General features: G+C 38.7%; 1 protein-coding gene across 2 annotated transcripts in view; it reads left to right on the top strand.

Moving 5' to 3' along the window:
- GAS2 (growth arrest specific 2) overlaps positions 1-2,972 on the top strand; it is a 155,043-nt gene extending 152,071 nt beyond the window's left edge. For both annotated transcript variants that reach the window (XM_060104427.1, XM_060104425.1), the window contains exon 8: positions 1,863-2,972. In XM_060104427.1, coding sequence (XP_059960410.1) covers positions 1,863-2,081 — 219 coding nt within the window. In that variant the 3' untranslated portion in view covers positions 2,082-2,972. The remainder of the gene's footprint in view (positions 1-1,862) is intronic.
- The last annotated feature ends 12,812 nt before the right edge of the window (positions 2,973-15,784 follow it).

Below are 15,784 nucleotides of genomic sequence, written 5' to 3'. Positions count from 1 at the left end.
CTGCTTTATATTTCATGGGTTCCCACTGAGTTTTTATTTAATGAGTAGATGCTGGTGCTAAAATAAGTTTGAAGCCTTCTTGTTAGAAAATGTTTCCCCAGATACTTTCTATTCTAAAATTCTAATATTCTAAGTGAGAATAACCAGTATAGTTACACTTAATTCTCATGAGTCTAATAGTTTTAATTATTGTTATTCAGCATATTTTTATTACTTTCCACGATATTTGATTTTGAAAACTGTCTTATGTCAACCCCATGTTTCAGGATTTCTTACCTTGAGCCTATGGATGGATTTTTGGGAGTCTGTGAAAGCCCTAAATATATATGCAATATTTTGTGGGTACAGGCATACAGAAAGAGAATCCAAAACTTTCCTCAGAATCTCAACAGCTAAGGGCAAAGTCTTCCCCCACTGGCTAGGAGTCAAAAAATCCAGATCTGGGGCTTCCCTGGTGGTTCAGTGGTTGAGAGTCCACCTGCCGATGCAGGGGACACGGGTTCGTGCCCCAGTCTGGGAAGACCCCACATGCTGCGGAGCGGCTATGCCCATGAGCCATGGCTGCTGAGCCTGCGCGTCCGGAGCCTGTGCTCCGCAACGGGAGAGGCCACAACAGTGAGAGGCCCGCGTACCGCAAAAAAAAAAAAAAAAAAAAAAATCCAGATCTGAAGGTAACACAGACTGAGAGAAATTCAGAGAGATTTCATAGGGTCTTCCACGAAAAGTACTTACCAAACCCCTCCCAAACCCATATCCCCTTCCCAAGATTACATTGCCATTGTGTGTTCATCATATTTCGGGCAGGGGAGAGGTCTTTGGTGAAGGTGCAACATTCCCCCTTATTCTTACATTTTGTGATACTTGAAAGAAGCCAAGATCAAATCTTTGGCTCCCTGTGCCAATCCTCCACAACTCGGACACGTTTTTACTGGGTAGAAAGAACAACATATTCTTCACCTTTTCAGTCTGTAGCCTTCTTAACCCTGGAGCTCTAGATGGTTCATGGCCCTGAAGGTAAGGGTTTTGTTTTCTTTGTTTTTGTTTTGTTTCTAAAGAAGTATTCTATCGTAATTAAGAAGAATGAGAGTAAAGACAACATACATGTTTGGCCATTCCATAATATCTTTCCTTGAAAGCCTCAGAAAGTGACTAGGGAAGATTTCAATTTTTCTCAGTGCATTTTCAATTCTATTTTCATTGAGTATTTGTGTGATTATTAACTTTATATTCCAAAAATAGATAAACAATAAGGATTTACTGTATAGCACAGGGACTACACTCAATATCTTGTAATAAACTATAATGGGATAGAATTGAAAAGAAAAGAATATATATACATATATACGTATAAACAAATCACTTTGCTGTACACCTGAAACTAACAATATTGTAAATCAACTATACTTCAATTAAAAAAAACTATATTCCATAGCAGGCATTTCCATGGTTTTTTAAGTCCTGGTTCAGAGAGGAATAACCCAGTGGGGAGAACAGAGCTCTGATCTGAGGCAGCAAGCAGGAAATTGGGCAATGATGAGGCTGTGATGCAACATCAGGTGTCAGCGTCAGCAAGGAGCCTCTAGACTCGCTGAACCAAGCAAGGGATTGTACCTACACCCTGATTCCCACAGCAGGGCAAAGCTGGATCCTGGGGATATGTACCATGCATGATCCACTTGCATGGGAAAAACAAAGCTTCTCTCATAAACTGTATGCTAACTCAGACACTGTGCAAGAAGTGGAAGGACAATGGGGGCTTGAAAAACAAAACAGAAAACAATAACAACGCTAGAGCTGGAAGCTGATTTGAGATACTGCAAGAATTCTCAGAATTTAACCCTTTTGCTCTCTTTTCATTCCAGATGCTGCACAACAAGCATGTCATGGTCCGTGTGGGAGGAGGTTGGGAAACTTTTGCAGGGTATTTGTTGAAACACGACACCTGCCGGATGCTGCAGATCTCCCGTGTGGATGGCAAGACATCCCCCATCCAGAGCAAATCTCCAACCCTCAAGGACATGAATCCAGATAATTACCTGGTGGTCTCTGCCAATTATAAGGGAAAGAAGGAAATTAAATGAAACTAGTTGGTCACTACAAGGGGACTCTCATAATGGCCTGTATCCAGATCTCCAGTAGTCAGTTTAGTTCACATGCTCTGAAAATTACTTTGGAAAAAGACATAACAGATAGAAAGACATCATCATGTTGAAACATGCTCAAAGAGTAGCACTATTTATTTTGAATGCTTCTGTAGAAAATGACCTATTAAATGAAATTATCAACTCAGATTTAAATTAGACAAATTGTAGGCAAATCATTGTTTCTCAATATGTGAACATGCTATTTAGAACATAATACTAGCAATATAATTCTAGCTAAAGATAAAAATTATTAGAAGAAAATAGGATTTACAGTTAAGTCAACAGAAAGTGCCTGCCTAATGTGTACAGAATAACAGCACCCCAGACATTTTTTATAATTGCAGGATTTGTAAGCTGATTTTTAAAAAGTGACAATTAGTGTGATGATGTGCTACTAAAAATATCCAACAGCACTATAAATTAAAGTACAGTGTATCTACGACCATAATACCTTACTGGAAAGGCCACTTCAGAAAAGTTTACATTCACTTGGAAGAATGCCTTAAAGTTTATCCCTTATCTCTGAACAAACACCTGGGGCACTTTTGGAAGTTTTCACTGCACCCCTTAGAGAATGGCTTATGAGTTGTTTACACATTCCTAGACATGGTGGCTGTGTTGAGACAGTGTAATTCACACACATAAACTGACATACATTTATATTTTGAAAGAGTAAATTGTACAGTCAAATGTCCATTGACTTCATGTTATTTCAAAGCATTTTCTTATTATATCTTTAGTTAACCCAACTTTGCTGTGCTGTCTAGTAAAGTAATTTCACTGTAGCTAATAATGTTACAGACTTATGTATACCCTTGTATACCTAGGACAGGGCTGTTTTGTACCCATAAACAGCAAAATATTGTCCTCACTGATTGAAGAATTAAAATTATGTTAAAAAATTTACCTGTCTCTATATCAATGTTTCATTCTGAAATAAAGATCATATTCAAATGGCAACGTCCCCTGGGAGTTAAAAGAAGAGTCAAATTATGGTTACCTAGCACTTCTTCACTTTGGGTAGCTGAGTGGTGCTGGTGTTTGTTCTCCTTAGCAGAGAGTCTAGGTTTTATCATAAATAGTCCTTTAAGGGCTGCCCTGAATATAAAAAGTATAGGCAAATTTAATTTGTCATTTCCTCATTTTTCAGCAAAGACAAAATGCACCTTTCTTGCTCCAGAAAGTCAGGGAGGAAGTATCTCAGTTTGTCACATGAACGATTTAATCAAAGCAGACACAACCTTTTTTTTTTTTTTTTTTTTGCTTTTGGTATTTATTGAATTTTATTTTTTTATACAGCAGGTTTTTATTAGTCATCAATTTATACACATCAGTGTATACATGTCAATCCCAATCTCCCAATTCATCACACCATCACCACCACCACCTCCCACCCCCCGCCGCTTTCCCCCCTTGGTGTCCATACGTTTGTTCTCTACATCTGTGTCTCAGTTTCTGCCCTGCAAACCGGTTCATCTGTACCATTTTTCTAGGTTCCTCATATATGCATTAATATACAATATTTGTTTTTCTGACTTACTGCACTCTGTATGACAGTCTCTAGGTCCATCCACGTCTCTACAAATGACCCAATTTCTTTCCTTTTTATGGCTGAGTAATATTCCATTGTATATATGTACCACATTTTCTTTAGCCATTCGTCTGTCGATGGGCACTTAGGTTGCTTCCATGACCTAGCTATTGTAAACAGCCCTGCAATGAACATTGGGGTGCATGTGTCTTTCTGAATTATGGTTTTCTTAGGGTATATGCCCAGTAGTGGGATTGCTGGATCATATGGTAATTCTATTTTTAGTTTTTTAAGGAACCTCCATACTGTTCTCCATAGTGGCTGTATCAATTTACATTCCCACCAACAGTGCTAAAGGTTCCCTTTTCTCTAAACCTTCTCCAGCATTTGTTGTTTGTAGATTTTCTGATGATGCCCATTCTAACTGGTGTCAGGTGATACCTCATTGTAGTTTTGACTTGCATTTCTCTAATAATTAGTGATGTTGAGCTGATTTTCATGTGCCTCTTGGTCATCTGTATGTCTTCTTTGGAGAAATGTCTGTTTAGGTGTTCTGCCCATTTTTTTGATTAGGTTGTTTGTTTTTTTAATATTGAGCTGAATCAGCTGTTTATACATTTAGGAGATTAATCCTTTGTCCGTTGATTCATTTGCAAATAATTTCTCCCATTCTGTTAGTTGTCTTTTCATCTTCTTTATAGTTTCCTTTGCAGTGCAAAAGCTTTGAAGTTTCATTTGCTCCCATTTGTTTATTTTTGTTTTTATTTCCATTACCCTAGGAGGTGGGTCAAAAAAGATCTTGCTGTGATTTATGTCAAGAAGTGTTCTTCCTATGTTTTCCTCTAAGAGTTTAATAGTATCCAGTCTTACATTTAGGTGTTTAATCCATTTTGAGTTTATTTTTGTGTATGGTGTTAGGAAGTGTTCTCATTGCATTCTTTTACATGTAGCTGTCCAGTTTTCCAGCACCACTTATTGAAGAGACTGTCTTTTCTCCATTGTATGTCCTTGCCTCCTTTGTCATAGATTAGTTGACCAAAGGTGCCTAGGTTTATCTCTGAGCTTTTTATCCTGTTCCATTGATCTATATTTCTGTTTTTATGCCAGTACCATATTGTCATGATGACTTAGCTTTGTAGTATAGTCTAAAGTCAGGGAGTCTGATTCTTCCAGCTCTGTTTTTTACCCTCAAGTTTGCTTTGGCTATTTGGAGTCTTTTGTGTCTCCATAGAAATTTTAAGAGTTTTTGTTCTAGTTCTGTGAAAATTGCCATTGGTAGTTTGATAGGGATTGCATTAAATCTGTAGATTGCTTTGGGTAGTATAGTCATTTTCACAATATTGATTCTTCCAATCCAAGAACATGGTATATCTCTCCATCTGTTTGTATCATCTTTGATTTCTTTCATCAGTATCTTATAGTTTTCTGAGTATAGGTCTTTTACCTCCTTGGGTAGGTTTATTCCTAGGTATTTTATTCTTTTTGTTGCAATGGTAACTGGGATTGTTTCCTTAATTTCTCTTTCTGATTGTTTGATGTTAGTGTATAGGAATGCAAGAAATTTCTGTGCATTAATTTTGTATCCTGCTATTTTACCAAGTTCATTGATTAGCTCTAGTAGTTTCCTGGTGTCATCTTTAGGATTCTCCATGTGTAGTATCATGTCACCTGCAAACAGTGACAGTTTTACTTCTTCTTTTCCAATTTGTATTCCTTTTATTTCTTTTTCGTCTCTGATTGCCATGACTAGGACTTCCAAAACTATGTTGAAAAATAGTGGCGAGAGTGGACATCCTGTGTTGTTCCTGATCTTAGAGGAAATGCTGTCATCTTTTTACCATTGAGAATGATGTTTGCTGTGGGTTTGTCATATATGGCTTTTAGTATGTTGAGGTAGGTTCCCTCTATGCCCACTTTCTGGAAAGTTTTTATCATAAATGGATGTTGAATTTTGTCAAAAGCATTTTCTGCACCTATCGCGATGATCTTATGGTTTCTATTCTTCAATTTGTTAGTATGGTGTATCACATTGATTGATTTGCATATATTGAAGAATCCTTGCATCCCTGGAATAAATCCCACTTGATCATGGTGTGTGATCCTTTTAATGTGTTGTTAGATTCTGTTTGCTAGTATTTTGTTGAGGATTTTTGCATCTATATTCATCAGTGATATTGGTCTGTAATTTTCTTTCTTTTTTGTAGTATCTTTGTCTGGTTTTGGTATCAGGGTGATGGTGGCCCCATAGAATGGTATGGGAGTATTCTTTCCTCTGCAATTTTTTAGAAGCATTGAAAAGGATGTGTGTTAGCCCTTCTCTAAATGTTTGATAGAATTCACCTGTGAAGCCATCTGGTCCTGGACATTGTTGGAAGCTTTTTAATCACAGTTTCAGTTTCATTACTTGTGATTGGTCAGTTCATATTTTCTATTTCTTCCTGGTTCAGTCTTGGAAGGTTATACCTTTCTAAAAATTTGTCCATTTCTTCCAGGTTGTCCATTTTATTGGCATAGAGTTGCTTGTAGTAGTCTCTTAGGATGCTTTGTATTTCTGCAGTTTCTGTTGTAACTTCTCCTTTTTCATTTCTAATTTTATTGATTTGAGTCCTCTCCCTATTTTTCTTGATGAGTCTGGCTAAAGGTTTATCAAGTTTGTATATCTTCCCAAAGAACCAGCTTTTAGTTTTATTGATCTTTGCTATTGTTTTCTTTGTTTCTATTTCATTTATTTGTGCTCTGATCTTTATGATTTCTTTCCTTCTACTAATTTTGGGTTTTGTTTGTTCTTCTTTCTCTAGTTCCTTTAGGTGTGAGGTTAGATTGTTTATTTGAGATTTTTCTTGTTTCTTGAGGTAGGATTGTATTGCTATAAATTTCCCTCTTAGAACTGCTTTTGCTGCATCCCATAAGTTTTGGATCATTGTGTTTCTGTTGTAATTTGTCTCTAGGTATTTTTTGATTTCCTCTTTGATTTCTTCAGTGATATCTTGGTTATTTACTAATATATTGTTTAGCCTCCATGTGTCTGTTTTTTACGGTTTTTTCCCCTGTACTTTATTTCTAATCTCATAGCATTCTGGTCAGAAAAGATGCTTGATATGATTTCGATTTTCTAAAATTTACTGAGGCTTGATTTGTGACCCAAGATGTGATCTATCCTGGAGAATGTTCCATGTGCACTTGAGAAGAAAGTGTAATCTGCTATTTTCAGTTGGAATGTACTGTAAATATCAATTAAATCTATCTGGTCTATTATGTCATTTAAACCTTGTGTTTCCTTATTAATTTTCTGTTTGGATGATCTGTTGTTTGGTGTATGTGACGTGTTACTGTCCCCCACTATTATTGAGTTATTGTCAATTTCCTCTTTTATAGCTGTTAGCATTTGCCTTATGTGTTGTGGTGCTCCTATGTTGGGTGCATATATATTTAGAATTGTTATATCTTCTTCTCAGATTGATCCCTTGATCATTATGTAGTGTCCTTCCTTGTCTCTTATAACATTCTTTTTTTTTTTTTTTTTTTGGCGGTACACAGGCCTCTCACTGTTGTGCCCTCTCCCATTGCAGAGCACAGGCTCCAGACACACAGGCTCAGCGGCCATGGCTCACAGGCCCAGCCACTCTGCGGCATGTGGGATCATCCTGGAATGGGGCATGAACCCGTGTCCCCTGCATCAGCAGGCGGACTCTCAACCACTGCACCACCAGGGAAGCCCCATTCTTTATTTTAAAGTCTATTTTATCTGATATGAGTATTGCTACTCCAGCTTTCTTTTGATTTCCATTTGCATGGAATATCTTTCTCCATCCCCTCACTTCCAGTCTGTATGTGCCCCTAGGTCTGAAGTGGGTCTGTTGTAGACAGCATATATATGGGTCTTGTTTTTGTATCCATTCAGCAAGCCTGTGCCTTTTGGTTGGAGCATTTAATCCATTCATGTTTAAGGTAATTATCGATATGTATGTTCCTATGACCATTTTCTTAATTGTTTTGGGTTTGTTTTTGTAGGGCCTTTTCTTCTCTTGTGTTTCCCACTTAGAGAAGTTCCTTTAGCATTTGTTGTAGAGCTGGTTTGGTGGTGCTGAATTCTCTTAGCTTTTGCTTGTCTGTAAAGCTTTTGATTTCTCCATCAAATTTGAATGAGATCCTTGCCGGTAGAGTAATCTTTGTTGTGGGTTCTGCACTTTCATCACTTTAAATATACTGTGCCACTCCTTCTTGCTTGTAGAGTTTCTGCTGAGAAATCAGCTGTTAACCTTATGGGAGTTCCCTTGTATGTTATTTGTCATTTTTCCCTTGTTGCTTTTAATAATTTTTCTTTGTCTTTAATTTTTGTCAATTTGATTACTATGTGTCTTGGCATATTTCTCCTTAGGTTTATCCTGTATGGGACTCTCTGTGCTTCCTGGAATTGGGTGGCTATTTCCTTTCCCATGTTAGGGAACTTTTTGACTATTATCCCTTCAAATATTTTCTCATGTCCTTTCTCCCTCTCTTCTCTTTCTGGGACCCCTATAATGCGAATGTTAGTGCTTTTAATGTTGTCCCAGAGGTCTCTTAGGCTGTCTTCATTTCTTTTCATTCTTTTTTCTTTATTCCGTTCTGTGGCAGTGAATTGCACCCTTCTGTCTTCCTGGTCACTTATCCGTTCTTCTGCCTCTGTTATTCTGCTATTGATTCCTTCTTGTGTATTTTTCATTTCAGTTATTGTATTGTTTATCTCTGTTTGTTTGTTCTTTAATTCTTCTAGGTGTTTATTCTTTAATTCTTCTAGGTCTTTGTTAAACATTTCTTGCATCTTCTCCATCTTTGCCTCCATTCATTTTCCAAGGTCTTGGATCATATTCACTATCGTTATTCTGAATTCTTTTTCTGGAAGGTTTCCTATCTCCACTTCATGGAGTTGTTTTTCTGGGGTTTTCTTTTGTTCCTTCATCTGGTACATAGTCCTCTGCCTTTTCATTTTATCTATCTTTCTGTGAATGTGTTTTTTGTTCCGCAGGCTGCAGGATTGTAGTTCTTGCTTCTGCTGTCTGCCCTCTGGTGGATAAGGCTATCTAAGATGCTTGTGCAAGTTTCTTGATGGGAGGGACTGGTGGTGGGTAGAGCTGGGTATTGCTCTGGTGTCCAGAGCTCAGTAAAACTTTAATCCGTTTGTCTCCTGATGGGTGGGGTTGAGTTCCCTCCCTGTTTCGTGTTTGGCCTGAGGCAACCCAGCACTGGAGGCTACAGACTCTTTGGTGGGGCTAACGTTGGACTCTGGGAGGGCTCAGGCCAAGGAGTACTTCCCAGAACTTCTGCTGCCAGTGTCCTTGTCCCCACAGTGAGCCACAACTGCCCCCGCCTCTGCAGTAGACCTTCCAACATTAGCAGGTAGGTCTGATTCAGTCTCCTATGGGGTCACTCTCCTTTCCCCAGTCCTCATGTGCACACTAATTTGTGTGTGCCCTCCACGAGTGGAGTCTCTGTTTCACCCAGTCCTGCCAAAATCCTGCTAGCCTTCAAAGTCTGATTCTATGGGAATTCCTCCTACCATTGCCAGACCCCCAGGTTGGGAAGCCTGACATGGTGCTCAGAACCTTCACTCCAGTGGGTGGGCTTCTGTTTTATAATTGTTCTCCAGTTTGTTAGTCACCCACCCAGCGGTTATGGGATTTGATTTTATTGTGATTGCGCCCCTCCTACCATCTCACTGCGGCTTCTCCTTTGTCTTTGGATGTGGGATATCTTTTTTGGTGAGTCCCATTGTCTTCCTGTCAATGATTGTTCAGCAGTTAGTTGCGATTCCAGTGCTCTCACAAGGGAGTGAGCGCATGTCCTTCTACTCCACAATCTTGAACCAATCTCAGACATAACCTTTTAAAAACAACAGGCCTGGTATAATTTGGTGGTACTGGAAGTTGTGATAATCATTATGGAAAAAAATTAAAGTTTTGTAGAAAAGAAAATCATCTTGGAATAGTGATTATTGTTATATCTTTTTTTATTAATTAATTTTATTTATTTTTTATTTTTGGCTGCATTGGGTCTTTGTTGCTGTGTGCAGGCTTTCTCTAGTTGTGGCGAGCAGGGGCTACTCTTCTTGAGGTGCATGGGCTTCTCATTGCAGTGGCTTCTTTTCTTGTGGAGCACGGGCTCTAGGCACGCAGGCTTCAGTAGTTGTGGCGCGCAGGCTCAGTAGTTGTGGCTTGCGGGCTCTAGAGTGCAGGCTCAGTAGTTGTGGTGCATGAGCTTAGTTGCTCCTTGGCATGTGGGATCTTCCTGGACCAGGGCTCGAACCCGTGTCCCCTGCATTGGCAGGAGGATTCTTAACCACTGTGCCACTGGGGAAGCCCTATTGTTATATCTTTTTTTTTTTTTTTTTTTTTTGCGGTATGCGGGCCTCTCACTGTTGTGGCCTCCCCCGTTGCGGAGCACAGGCTCCGGACGCGCAGGCTCCGGACGCGCAGGCTCAGCGGCCATGGCTCACGGGCCCAGCCGCTCCGCGGCATATGGGATCTTCCCAGACCGGGGCACGAACCCGTATCCCCTGCATCGGCAGGCGGACTCTCAACCACTTGTGCCACCAGGGAGGCCCTGTTATATCTTTTAAAATACAAAGTGATTTGATTTTTTTTTAAGATTTATTTATTTATTTAGTTTGTTTTTGGCTGCTTTGGGTCTTAGTTGCAGCTCGTGGGATCTTTGTTGAGGCACGTGGGATCTTCATTGTGGTGCGCAGGCTTGTCTCTAGTGGTGGCCTGTGGGTTTCCCCTAGTTGTGGTGCACAGGCTCCAGGGTGCGTGGGCTCTGTAGTTGCGGCACATGAGCTTAGTAGTTGTGGCACGCAGTTGCCCTGAGGCATGTGGGATCTTAGTTCCCTGACCAGGGAGCGAACCCCATCCCCTGCATTGCAGTGCGGATTCTTTACCACTGGACCCCCAGGAAAGTCCTGAGTGATTTGACTTTTATGTTCCTCAACTAATATTAACACTGAATTTCTCTGTATAGTAATCAGCAGTATTTCCATCAAAACTTTTACTGTGCTTAAATTTTTCTCCTAAATATTTATGTCTTTAATAATTAAAGTTAATTTAATTAATTTAGTTACTATTTTAGTTTTCTATTCCTGATGTAACAAATTACCCGAAACTTAGTAGCTTAAACAACACAAATTTATTATGTTATAGTTTTGTAGGTCAGAAGTTTGAGATGATTTCAATGGGGTAAAATCAATATGTCAGCAGGGCTATGTTCCCTTCTGAGGACTCTAGGAGAGAATCCGTTCCTTTGTCTTTTCCACCTTCTAGAGGCTGTCTGATCTCCTTGGTACATGTCCTCCCTTCCTATACCTTCAAAGCCAGCAATAGAGTACTGCAGTGATGCTGCTTCTTTTTTTACATTTCTTTGACCACAGGTTGGAAAGGTTCTCTGCTTTTAAAGATACATATGGTTAGATTGGGTCCACCTGGATAATCCAATATAATCTCCCCATTTTAATGTCATTAACTGAATCACATTTGCAAAATACCTTTTGCTGTGTTATATAACATACTCCCAGATTCCAGGGATTAGGATGGGAACACCACCTTTTGGGGAGGGTGGCGTTATTCTTTCTGCCTACACATCTTATGATGGTCTTTTTAAAATTTATTTATTTATTATCTTTGGCTGTGTTGGGTCTTTGTTGCTGCGCATGGGCTTTCTCCAGTTGCAGCGAGCGGGAGCCACTCCCCGTTGCGGTGCACGGGCTTCTCGCTGTGGTGGCCTCTCCCGTTGTGGAACACGGACTATAGGTGCGTGCACTTCATTAGTTGTGGCATGTGGGCTCAGCAGTCATGGCTCACAGGCTCTAGAGCACAGTCTCAGTAGCTGTGGCGCATGGGCCTAGTTGCTCCACGGCATGTGGGATCTTCCTGGACCAGGGCTCGAACCCGTGTCCCCTGCATTTGCAAGCGGATTCTTAACCACTGCACCACCAGGGAAGCCCTATGATGGTCTTTTTAAGTGGAGCTAAGAACATGGTCACAGTTGACATTGGGGTCTAGCTGCTAGCTGAATGGCACTGAAAAAGAATATGGAAAAGTGAGACTATATTCAGAAGGAAAGGACTAAGTGTAGATGGCTCTTACTCATTGACAGTGAAAATCACTAGGTCCTTTTCTCAAAATTGTTTTGGCTATCATAAATCTTGCATTTGCCATATAAATTTTAGATTGTTTTGTCAATTTGTCTGCAAGAGTTTGCTAGGATGTTTCATTTAATTTATTGATCAATTTGAGAATGCCATCTTGACAACACTGTGTCCTCCAATCCATGAACATGAATGTCTCACCATTCATATATTTTATTTATTTATTTATTTATTTATTTATTTTTTGCGATATGCGGGCCTCTCACTGTTGTGGCCTCTCCCGTTGCGGAGCACAGGCTCCGGATGTGCAGGCCCAGCGGCCATGGCTCACGGGCCCAGCCGCTCCGCGGCATATGGGATCCTCCCAGATCGGGGCACGAACCCGTATCCCCTGCATCGGCAGGCGGACTCTCAACCACTGCGCCACCAGGGAGGCCCCATTCATATATTTAAAAAAAATTTTTTTTCTCAGCAGTTTTGTGGTTTTTACTTCAGATCTTTTACCTCTTTTTCTTTTTTTCTAAGTATTTTATCCTATGTGATGATACTGTATGATTGATATTGTTTTAATTTTTAGATTGTTCATTACTTGCATATAAAGACAGAAATGACATTTTCCATATAATGATTTGGTATTCTGCAACCTTGCTAAACACCTTAGTTTCAAAGATGGATGATTTCAGTGGCTTTTGAGAAAGAGAAAACTACCACATCTCAATCAACTTAAAGAACATACAGTAATCATGGGCATTTGAGATGCTTGCTTGGAGATGTTAAAGGAGTACCTTAAATACCTTAAATATCAACCCAGATAGGTATACATATCTACCTACTTCTTACTGATCTGTTTATGCAGATATTATTCAAATCTAAAACTGACAAGGGTTACCTTTTCTTCTAAGGGCAGAGCATAATTCTTATCAGTGAAAATAAACAAGTTGAAATGTTGGAGCAGAAAAAGAAAATTCATAGCTTATGTTAATTCTTCTGAGGTACCAAGGATGATAGTTAGAACCTTTACTACAGTATTTCTCTAAGAAAAATCCAGGAGACTAATAATAGCATTTTTTTTTTTTTTTTTTTTTTTTTGCGGTACGCGGGCCTCTCACCGCTGTGGCCTCTCCCACTGCAGAGCACAGGCTCCGGACGCGCAGGCTCAGCAGCCATGGCTCACGGGCCCAGCCGCTCCGCGGCATGTGGTATCCTCCCAGACCAGGGCACGAACCCGCGTCCCGTGCATTGGCAGGCAGACTCTCAACCACTGCACCACCGGGGAAGCCCAACAGCATTTCTTTATAGGAAAAGAAACATGCTTACCTATAAATTATTTAAGATGCAGTAAAGATAAAATTTTGTTAAACAGATGGCCAAAGCCAATTTCTTATATAAGAAAATGTATATTTGTACCCTGTAAGGCAGTACAGCATTTATAACAAAACTATTAATTACATTCCAAATACAATCAGTGGAACAAAAGTATCACATACAGATGTTTTAAAAATCATGCAGCACGTTAGCAAAGGGGCTGTGTGGTAATATACAACTCTTTGTTACCATAGTAATAGCTTAATGATTAGAATGAAGAAGTAGTGATTTAAGCATTTTATATCTCAACATGATAGTTACATATAAGCATTTTACTGTTTGGTTTTATTTTAGTAATTTGGTTGGGGAGTTTGGGTGACATATCAATCATTATAATGCTTTCCTATTTAAATTATGAATTATGGGAAACTGGCTCTAGGCTAAGTTTTCATCAGGAACTGATTCATAACTTTGAGGAAGATTCCTGGAATATGTGTATGTGTGTATACATTTTATTTTATTTTATTTTATTTATTTATTTTTTTTTTTTTGCGGTACGCGGGCCTCTCACTGTTGTGGCCTCTCCCACTGAGGAGCACAGGCTCCAGACGCGCAGGCCCAGTGGCCGTGGCTCATGGGCCCAGCTGCTCCGCGGCATGTGGGATCCTCCCGGACCAGGGCACGAACCCGTGTCCCCTGCATTGGCAGGCGGACTCTCAACCACTGTGCCACCAGGGAAGCCCCCATTTTATTTTTAAGTAGTCACTTATTGGTTTCCTATCATGCATCCAGTCTCCCCTTTTTTCCTTCCCTTTCCTAACACAATTCCTAACATTGACTATCACCCCTTAGCCCATGCAACCCATGTGGTTTTGAGGAAACACGATCACACCCACGGAGGCAGGCCATGGTTGGTGGGAATGGCATATCCCACTATTCCTAGAAAGCAATTCATCAGCACAGCATTCTTGGTTCAACAGTAAATAAGCATGGTATTTGGATATAAACTGCTATTAGAAATAGAGCATTATCCCCTAGATGTAAACCTTTTGTTTACACCAACCAAGCTGTAATTCTCTAAGCTGTAATACAGATAAAATTGTTCTTTCCATACTAAAACAGAAGCAAGGACGTGCACAGTTCTAGGATAGTATGCTCTGGTTCTATATCCATTCATCTATTAATGTTCCTTTTTTTTTTTTCTGCCTTGGAAAAATTAATCACGTTCAAAAAGTCAAAAATTATATTTCTAAAATATAATTCAATGACTTCACTATCCTTTATGAACAAACGTACCATTAATTCTCTAAAACTTAAAATTGAACCTGTCTATAACTACATATCTTGCCTGGATAGTCACAGATATTTCATTCTGTAATAGAAGGAAGTGATTTTTCCAATGAGGAGTCAAGAGATCTATATTCTAGTTCAAACTCTTTAAAATTAACATATATAACATACTGCAACATAACACAAGATTTGTGGGAAGGATGAGCGAGATAGTGGTTCAGTTTCCTTTTTGTAAATCAAATAAGCTGGTCTATTTAATTTACAGTCCCTATTGTACTTGGTATTTGAAAATTCTAATTTAGGGCTCAGACTGTGGCCTCGTCATCCAAAAGAGCAACCAAATTAAAAGACACAGCAATTCTTCTATTTTAGCTTATTATATATTAAAAAACTCAAAAAACCAAATATGCTATAATACATGTTACAAGTGAACAAAAATCTACAAAGTTTATGGCAATGTATCATATAGAATTACCTCACAATATTTTTATGTTTAAAGTAGACCTTTTTAAATACAGTACTCACATATTTCTCTTTCATATATTCATACTTGCCTTGGCAATTTGACATCTATATAAATCTTATGATCATTCTTTAATAAATACAAAAGAATAAAAACACCTATGAAATTTGGACAAACACATTACCACTATACTTTGTTATATTTAACCCATCCAGATTCTTAGTTTAACTCATTCAATTACTGCAAAGATCTTTATAGAGCTGAATCTGATACTGTATAATAGTACATCACTGCCCTCTGATGGTACCACTAATATATAATTTTAAACTCAGCAAGCAAAAAAACCCCAAAAAGTATTATAACAAAAAACACAGGATGTTAATTTTATAAGCTACAGAAGTAGAAAATAAATTAGGGGAAATTCAATGTTTTCTACAAATATTAATTTCTTAGTAAGTTATAAAAATTTACAGTGTTCCTTCATATAAGCCCTTCAAATGATTTTTCAAGATTTTCCCTGATGATCAGTTTAAAGGCACTAAGTCCATAAGTTTAAGCAAAAGTCTTCACATATAATGAAATAGAGATATAAGGTTAATCGGCAAACTATAAATAGCTAGGTCATTTTATAAAGGAGGGAAAATACAAGTGCAAACTTTAATATCTAAGATGTATGCAGAATTTTTCCATGCTATATATAAATATATATTCACTATTTAGGCCCATGTTTTAACTACTAAAAAACGGCAAATCACCCACTGTCTGCAGAACAGCAAATGTAGGGAAAATAAGTATTTACTGAAAGGTCTGGCCATTTTCTAAGTTTAACAATCAAAAGCATTTTCAATATTCAGTTCTGAAAAAGCACTGCATTTAAGAGACTAAAATTACAAAGTCTGAATCTTCATTTATTCAAAGAGAAGAAATTAAATTGA

Source organism: Mesoplodon densirostris, chromosome 7 (genome assembly GCF_025265405.1).
Source record: "Mesoplodon densirostris isolate mMesDen1 chromosome 7, mMesDen1 primary haplotype, whole genome shotgun sequence".
Lineage (NCBI taxonomy): Eukaryota > Metazoa > Chordata > Mammalia > Artiodactyla > Ziphiidae > Mesoplodon > Mesoplodon densirostris.
This window is presented reverse-complemented; position numbering and strand designations above follow the sequence as displayed.